At 38.7% G+C, this 8,202-nt stretch overlaps 2 protein-coding genes across 3 annotated transcripts; one reads left to right on the forward strand and one right to left on the reverse strand.

Moving 5' to 3' along the window:
• Window positions 1–155: 155 nt before the first annotated feature.
• On the forward strand, window positions 156–3,658 carry chordc1b (cysteine and histidine-rich domain (CHORD) containing 1b). 2 transcript variants are annotated; one of them, XM_043251093.1, is made up of 11 exons: window positions 156–333; window positions 702–751; window positions 849–905; window positions 982–1,139; window positions 1,339–1,442; window positions 1,529–1,587; window positions 1,687–1,757; window positions 1,884–1,989; window positions 2,218–2,337; window positions 2,517–2,579; window positions 3,290–3,658. In XM_043251093.1, the coding sequence occupies exons 1-11, from the start codon at window positions 270–272 to the stop codon at window positions 3,449–3,451; spliced, it is 1,014 nt and encodes a 337-aa protein (XP_043107028.1). In that variant the 5' UTR covers window positions 156–269; the 3' UTR covers window positions 3,452–3,658. The 2 variants fall into 2 exon arrangements, with proteins under 2 accessions (XP_043107028.1, XP_043107029.1); XM_043251094.1 differs by having other exon boundaries at window positions 2,218–2,350; window positions 3,290–3,427.
• Window positions 3,659–3,996: 338 nt separating this feature from the next.
• kpna7 (karyopherin alpha 7 (importin alpha 8)) lies at window positions 3,997–6,911 on the reverse strand. Its single transcript, XM_043251092.1, has 10 exons — window positions 6,723–6,911; window positions 6,482–6,622; window positions 6,322–6,407; window positions 5,976–6,244; window positions 5,788–5,870; window positions 5,450–5,713; window positions 5,151–5,384; window positions 4,504–4,686; window positions 4,255–4,401; window positions 3,997–4,127 (listed from the first exon to the last, which is right to left on the reverse strand). Exons 1-10 carry the CDS (start codon window positions 6,786–6,788, stop codon window positions 4,038–4,040), a joined length of 1,563 nt encoding a protein of 520 aa, XP_043107027.1. The 5' UTR covers window positions 6,789–6,911; the 3' UTR covers window positions 3,997–4,037.
• Window positions 6,912–8,202: the final 1,291 nt, after the last annotated feature.

Below are 8,202 nucleotides of genomic sequence, written 5' to 3' on the forward strand. Positions count from 1 at the left end.
GCACTGCCTTGTCTGTTTTTTCATTCACAACTCCGTTAGGTGGTGCATCCCATCTCTCACTCTGATCCCATCATTTCAACTAATTCCGAGACATTCCGAAAATAGACGAACGGAGCCGAAGTGACGCACGATAATTTACGGAAATCGACGAAGGTTTCCGGAAGGGACCTCGCGACGGGAAGCAGCAGCAGCAGCAAGCTAGTCAAGACTTCGGATCATTCCCTCTTGGCCACGTTGTACAATATATGTTTTAATTTCTGTCATACATTATGTCTGTACTGTGTTATAATAAAGGATGTGGACAACGGTTTGATCCTGACAAGAATTCAGACGGTAAGACTTAACAAACAAACGATAGCCGGATTGCTATAGTAGATAACGTTAGCCGGATAAATGCAGAAAGAAAACCTTTTTTCTTTAATAGTCTTTATTGATGTACGTGTAGTATTACCGGCATACGACCGCCTCTCAAGAGTCACATATTAATTTTATTTTAAAGTCATTTATTATGTTAATTTAGGGAGGCACATACAGTGCTGGTCATTATGAATGATGCATAATCGATAGCTCCGGTTTACTAAAAAAACATTATTAAGTTTACAGATAGAAGTTGTTTGAGTAGCACACTTGATCTACACTGACATGTGACTAGGTTCTTGTGACGTCACATTTCACGCTATAAATCTCTTTTTATCAAAAAGACGCATGCACATACCACCCAGGAGTGCCAGTGTTTCATGATGCATTGAAGGTATGGACACGCACGAAGATCAGTTTACTTATTAATGTGAAATTTAACTGTTACCTAGAGTTGAACCCATAAAATTATTTCTGTCATTGCTTCCCAGGGCTGGTCTTGCTGCAAGAGACGAACAACTGACTTTTCGGATTTCCTCAGTATTGCTGTGAGTGCTCATCTGTGATGAAACTGACTGAGCGTTTTCATGGTTAGCTTTAAAACAGTTTTTATGAATCTGTTAGGGGTGTACGAAAGGCCCTCACAACCAGGAGAAGCCCTCTGAGCCTGTTAAACCAGAAGTGAAGTCCTCCGTGGACAAGAGTGTGAATGATGTGAAGCCAAAGTTTAATGAATGCATCACCCAAGCACCAAAACCTCTAGAGTCTATTCGGCGACCAAGGTAAAAGCACACTTGAAGACGACAGGGTTTTCTCCATTTTGTATTTTCTGGTTTATTAGTTTCAGAAGATGAAGTAATGCAGCATTAAGTCTACTAAAGAGAAGTTCTTCTTATTAACAGTTCACTTAAACAAAACCCACATTGATGCTACAACCTATAATCGATAAATGACTGAAAACAGATGTTTTCGTCTTTGTAGTCCAGATGAGCCTTTCTCCGTTCTACAGCAGAAGATCTCTCCTTCGCTCAAACAGGCTTTAGAAAAGCTTAAATTAACTGAGGAAAATGCACAGGAGATAAAGGGTAAGAGTAGCCCGACCATCCTTTTTCCCACCTTTCTATATTTGTCTTTTATTCTGATGCATTTTATTCTCTTTCTTGTATTATAGAGGAGGATAGTGATGAAATTAAGATAGGGACGTCCTGTAAGAATGGAGGCTGCAGTAAGGTACTGTTCTCTATGCCTGCTTCTCCGATTAGAAGCCTTGGCACATTGGGCTTCTTTAGTTCATTAAAAACAATGGTTTCTCATTATTCTGTTTTTCAGACGTTTAACGGACCAGACAGTGATGAAGAGACATGTTTGTATCATTCTGGTGTACCTATCTTCCATGAAGGGTAAATGAGCGCCAGATCAAAACTGAATACTACTAAAAAGTACTAGAAAAGTGTAAACGAAGAAGTCTGAGATGCATATCCGCAGACTCTGCAATTAAGTCCTCTTTTTATCCTTTCTCATAAAAGGATGAAATATTGGAGCTGCTGTAAGAGGAAAACCTCAGACTTCAACACGTTTCTGTCTCAGGAGGGCTGTACCAGAGGAAAGCATCAGTGGAAGAAAAAAGATACCGTAAGTGTCTACCCTGAGATTTAAAAGTCAAAGCACTATATTACTTTAATTGGATTTTTTTTTTGTTTTTTCACATCCAGTCCAATAAAAAAAAAATGATCTGGCCTTTTGCAGGCCAATATCCGAGTTCCAAATTAACAAATAATTTGTTGAAGGCCTTAATGTTGAATACATGTACACGTGAATCCTATTTTAAGCAGAGGATGCCATTTTTCTGTGTGTACACAGGGAAAGAAAGTTGTGCCGTGCAGGTTTGATTGGCACCAAACAGGAAGTCAGGTCATCATTTCCATTTATGCCAAAAATGCAGTACCAGAGCTGAGCTTAGTGGAGGGGAACAGTACTGTGGTAAGGCACCAAGGTCATTTCAGTTCGATTTTTATGCTGACATTACATAGAAAGTCTCATAGGTGTGGTTTTTTTTATTGCTAATTTCTGCACTCAATATTTTACTGTATAATTTTACATTTATTTTCAAGATTCTGCATAGAGCTAATTTAAAATATTTTATTCTCAAAAATCCGCAGCTCAAAATCCACATTATATTTGAAGGAGAGAAAGAATTTGAACAGCACATCAGTTTGTGGGGGGTAAGTATAGACTTTTCAAAGTACTTTAAGGAACGCTTTTGTTTTTTAGGGTCATTCTCCAACTCCCCCAGATTTAATAAGTTGAGTTTTACAGTTTTTGAATCCATTCAGCCGATCTCTGGATCTTGCCATAGCACTTTTAGCATAGTTTCGATATTTTTCCTATTTAAAGTTTGACTCTTCTGTCGTTATATCATGTACCAATACCCGCGGAAAATAAAGTTTTTAAAAATTTTCTAGGCTGATAGAATTAGGAACTCTACTCTCATTCCGGCGTAATAAAGTTTGCTGCTGTACCATTTCCACAGCAGGCGTAGTGTTATCATGCAGCGCTTGAAACAGCCAAACCCTCTTGCTTGCACAGGGAGCGTGTCTTGCAAGCTGGGGACACAGAACACTGAGTGATAACATTGCAAGTTTTAAATTGGAAAAATAGCAAAACTCTGGTCACAAGGCAATACTACTGGTTTAATTGGATTCAATGATCTATGCTAAAAGTACTATCACCAGACCCAGAGATCAACTGAATGGATTCAAAAATGGTAAAACTCAACTTACTAAATCTGGGGGAGTGGATTTCCAAAAAATAAAGGCGTTCCTACAGGTAGAATAAGTATATTCACAGCTTTTTAAAGCTTATTGCTTTAAAAGGAAACTTTATCACCAGAAAAAAAATGGATTAAGACTTTTTGGATTTGCTTTTCCTTTAGGTAATTGATGCAAGTAAAAGTTTGGTGAACATGATGGCTACCAAAATTGAGGTCGTGTTGAAGAAGGCAGAACCGATGTCATGGGCCCGACTAGATCTTCCACCTGTAGCTCCACCAAAGGAAAAAAAGGAAAAAGATGATAGTGAAGATGAATGTGATTAAGAGACTAACTATTGCTCTGAATAGCGATTTTTTTTTTTTTTTTTTTTTTTTGGGATTGTAAAGGCTAAATGAAGCATGAATGAATTATAAATTTTGAAAGCTCTTCATGTATGTCCAAGGTTAAATTCTATTGTACAGGGCATGTGTAGAAGGTTTTTTTTAAAAAAAAACCTAGTTACACAATACAATATTTTGTTTCAGACCAAATGGCTGCAGTCCCAGTGATTGGCGCATTTCTTGGTTTTGTCAAAAGTCATTGAAGTTGCATTCATGTACATTTTGCGAGAGTTCATAATTGAAAAGAGATCAAGGTAAAACTGCATATTCTATTATGACACTCGCAGTTCAAAACAAGTGCTTTGAAACTGTTGCAGCTTAATTTAGTTGTGAAACTGCTTCATGAGTTAAAAAAAAAAAAAAAAAAATTAGATGAATTAAACATGTTAAAAAGATAGTATACCCAGGACTGACAATTGTTAAAATTAGAACCCATTAAAATTTGTACGAATTCTTGCCCAAAAATCTGAACGAGAAAAGCCAGAACGTACTGCAAAAAATTTATTCAGTCAAAACTTTAAAAAGTAAATCAGAAGTCAAATTTCTTTTGGACATCAGATGCTCCAAAGACAAAGTTTGAATCTGTGGCTTCCGTTGTCAGACACTGATCATCACCATCCTGTGCGCAAAAATAAAAGCACAAACACATTGGAATATGCAGATGGGAGAGGGAAACAAATCTTTTCAAAGTATTACAATTGTTTGACAAGAAACCTCACATCCTAGAAGTCCCTTGAGATACCCACCTCGCTGAAATACTTCTCAATAAGAGCTTGAGCTGCCCGATAAACGGCATTGTTCTCATGGTTTTGAAGAAACTCAATTCGATCTAGCCCTCCTACTTCTTCCACCAACAAACAAAGCTTGTCCACCTCCCCAAGTTTCTCAGCAGCCTGCAGAAGGCACACAGTTAATATTTTAGCATATCCCTCGCAAGTACTGGGAATTGCAGAGGGGTTTTACATATTCTCTTTGAAATCATGCATTGGACTCACCAAGAAAATGTTATTTATGGCATCTAGGATGACCAGGACAGTCTTAGTGTCTTTAACTTGAAGCAAGTTCAAGATTGCCTCCAAAGCGCCACACTTGACCAAATGAACAACTTGGTCCACGGTCCCACCACTTGTGTAGTTGGTCACTGCCCATACGGCTTCTCTCTGGGTTTTGAAGTCACCCTGCATAAGTACAAAGAGCGGCCCAGTGGGTCACAGATCCAAGATCAAACTAAACTGACTTTAAAAGATGCATTGACCGTTAACTAGACATCCCATTTATGAATCCCAATTAGCAGCATTCACAAACATGCAAAAAAGTTTAAGAGTACCAAAGCAGCAAATCAGAGAGTCCGATGAAACTACAAACATTAGAAATGGTCTGAAATTCTTGCACAAGACCAAATTCAGTATAGTTGCGTGTGTAGCTTACGTAATTACCTCAACAATAGCATGTTAAAAGTATACTTTTGCCAGCTGGAAAGGCAGTATTTCAAGAAACCCCAGGAGGGGCTGTTTGTATAATTGGCCTCATTTTATGCCCAGCGTTAGGAGAAGCAATCAAATTAAAGCCAAAATGTTTTATAGGCAATTCCGTGTGGGCACAAGACATTCAGCATGCCAGCAAAACATCAGTTACAACGTACATTCCTTAGGAGATCCACTAGAGGAGCCAACAATCCACACGTGATGAGCTGTTGGATCTGCTGGCAGGGTCCAGCTGCAATGTTGGACACTGCCCAAGCTGCCTCCTTCTGAACACTGGACTTGGGGTGTCGCATCAGCTGGGGCAAAGCACTCAACACGCCTGCATCAATGGCTGCTTGCGTCTGCAGATCTGAACCACTCACGATATTCCCAATCGAACGTAGGGCCGGTGTCTACATCATAGAGAAACTACTTTTAAGCAATTCAACACTAGAAAGTTAAACACTAGGGTACTTACCACCACAGCAAGTTCCTCAAATCCCAAGAGCTCAACCAACCGTGGAAGGATTCCGGTCTTGATGACCACATCAATCCGCTCGTTGGGTCCATCAGTGAGGTACGAAACGGCCCAGCATGCATCAGACAGGATGGATTTGTCACTGTGGTGGAGCAGTTGGATGATTGAGGGGAGCATTTGTTGGACCGCACTGAAACGGGGGAAGGGATTCTTGTTCCTACAAAGGTTCGACAGGGTCCACGTAAGATTGCGGAGGTACCCCACCTGTAAAACATTGAGGGTTATATTGTGTTTTTGCACTTGCAGACACAGATGTGGGGTGTCCAGAAGGAACTCACAGGAGCATCTGGCGTGAGCCGTGCCAACAGTGCAGGGATGACGCCACAGTCAATCAGGGTGTCTCGATATGATGGACCATCACCTAAAAAGGGAGAACAAAAACTTTCAACATCCTTTCTGAACATTCAAGTACCTAGTTCTCAGGGCAGAGTGCCACGTTCTTTTAAGATGTTCAAAGTATTCTCACCTGCAATGTTGCCTAGAGCCCAGACAGCCTGTTCACTGATGTTCAGCATTGGTGAAGCTAGCAAGGCAATAAAGGCTGGCACTGCCCCGTGCTCCACCACCTGCTGTGTGTGCCAAGAGGTGCCAGATGCAACATTAGTGAGAGACCAGGCAGCCTCAAATTGCAGCGTGGGGTCATCATTCCTTCCTAGAAACTCCACAAAGCGAGTCAGAAGTCCAGCTTCTACGATCTCCTTCAGGGGAGGGTTCCTCTCCCGAGAAAGCAGCTTCCTGCAAGCATCGATTGGAAGACTAGTAATGCTCTAAAAGAAAGTTAAGACCAAAGATCACTGAAGTAGTTACTGCACCTTGCTGCTTGACAACCCTGTCTCTGCTTCTCTGGGCAGTCACCGTTCACACTGGCAACAATTTCTTGAATTGCTTCAGATATGACCTTAAAATAAAAACAGTTTCAAGATAAATTTCAAGAAATCTTTCATTAGAAATCATATTTTTACAATCAAACACCTGTTTGTTGTCGGTGTTGTACTCTGGTGACAAAGGCTCCTCATCTCCCACAGATGAAATATTTCTCCTCTTCATAATACTCTCAACCTTGCTGGCTTTGCGAAGCTCAACGCACTCTGCAATTCTGCGGTCACGCATTTTCTGCAAATACAGATAGAGTGTAAAGACATCAAGAGGTTTTAAGGTGTGAACAGTTAAATGGGTGGAAAAAAAAAAATCCTAGTATGGTTACGCAGCTCACCGTTGGTTCCTTGCCCTTATTTTTGAACTTAGACATGCGTTTGTCAGACAGATTTTCAGTAGGCATTTTGACACTCGGTGCACTAGGCAAAGGCTAATCAACAACAACAAATGTATTCAAGAATTTTTAAGACAACAATAAAACGGAACCGATCTTTCGAGATCACCTTCAACTGCAATAACAAGCAGTCAGCTGCAAAGAGCACTAAATAGACCAACGGAATTAGAATCAGGTGATATTAATTTGTAGCCTTGCCACACACCAGGGGTGTGCATAAATTGCTTAGACTAGCCTTTAAAAGATTAATTTAAGTTTCATTTGGACTGGTCAGATCTGTTTAAAGTCAGTTACAAAAAGACTGGCCCAATTTTAAACAGAGAAGTAAGACTGATTATATTGGCTAACTGCTAGTTGGTCAAACTGGTTCTTAAGACACAGCCTTAACACAGTGTCTATGTTTATGCAACTGGCCCAGATGAGATGATGTGAATAAAATGTTTTATGCTTTGGATTTGGATCTCACAACTACAGTATAATGAAGTGGTAACCAGTTATATATATATATATATATATATATATTTTATGTTTTCTACAAAACAAAAAGTATGTTATTGCCATCTAGAGGCCAATAGCAATATGCTGAAATATAGAGGATGGGGATGATGTACATGCTTATATTGATATCTTGTATGACTTTACAGATTAACTGAATTTAATAGTTTATTTGTTATCACTTTTGTATAGATTATATAAAATAATCTTCATTTAAAAGTATGTAAATTATATTAAACATTTCATTAAAAATGCATACAAGATAAAAATGTTTATATAAAATGTACACAAAGTATAAAAAGTTCTCTTAAACCTGTATGTAAATTGCGTAATATTAATAATATATATTTTTAAATCATCTATTTACAGCCATTAAATATCTTTAGTATGTATTAGTATGTATGACTAGATATATGAAGGTGATTTAGCAGTATTTCACAAAAACAAGTACAAATTAATATGTAAAAATGGGTTACAGTTGTAGTAAAATACCTTATGCGTCTCTCTTCTTTACAGTAAATCAGTCTCAAATGAACTGGTCACAATCTCAGATTCACAACCTTTTTTTTATTTTTATAATAAGTTGTTTGGGTTTAAAAGTGAATTACTTAAATAGTGAGCAATTGATTGATAATAATGATAAAATTACATCCTTTGTTAGTTATAGGTTACATCTGTTTGTTGTTGATGACTTGAGACAAAATGATTGAGGGGTTGTAAAACAAAAAGGTGTGAAGTAGCACTGATATGCAACAGAGAATCTAATATTCTGCTTCACCAGGTGATGGCGCTGTGCCCGTATGACTGGGGTTAGTGGTCAGAAATTCCGCATCAGCGCTGTTACTGTCACTGGAAGAAAGATTTATGGTGACAGAATTGTATTAAAAGCGTTATAGTTCGTGAAATACGAGATGGTCGAACCTTTTAC

This window comes from Puntigrus tetrazona, chromosome 10, assembly GCF_018831695.1.
Source record: "Puntigrus tetrazona isolate hp1 chromosome 10, ASM1883169v1, whole genome shotgun sequence".
NCBI classification, from domain to species: Eukaryota; Metazoa; Chordata; class Actinopteri; order Cypriniformes; family Cyprinidae; genus Puntigrus; species Puntigrus tetrazona.

Coding starts and splice junctions, on each gene's coding strand:
- chordc1b (XM_043251093.1), top strand. CDS start 270: ATGTCTGTACTGTGTTATAATAAAGGATGTGGACAACGGTTTGATCCT. Junction 1,588..1,686: donor AGAATGGAGGCTGCAGTAAG/GTACTGTTCTCT, acceptor TCTGTTTTTCAG/ACGTTTAACGGACCAGACAG. Junction 2,580..3,289: donor AGCACATCAGTTTGTGGGGG/GTAAGTATAGAC, acceptor CTTTTCCTTTAG/GTAATTGATGCAAGTAAAAG.
- kpna7 (XM_043251092.1), bottom strand. CDS start 6,788: ATGCCTACTGAAAATCTGTCTGACAAACGCATGTCTAAGTTCAAAAAT. Junction 6,245..6,321: donor CAGGGTTGTCAAGCAGCAAG/GTGCAGTAACTA, acceptor CGATGCTTGCAG/GAAGCTGCTTTCTCGGGAGA. Junction 4,128..4,254: donor TTGAGAAGTATTTCAGCGAG/GTGGGTATCTCA, acceptor TTTTGCGCACAG/GATGGTGATGATCAGTGTCT.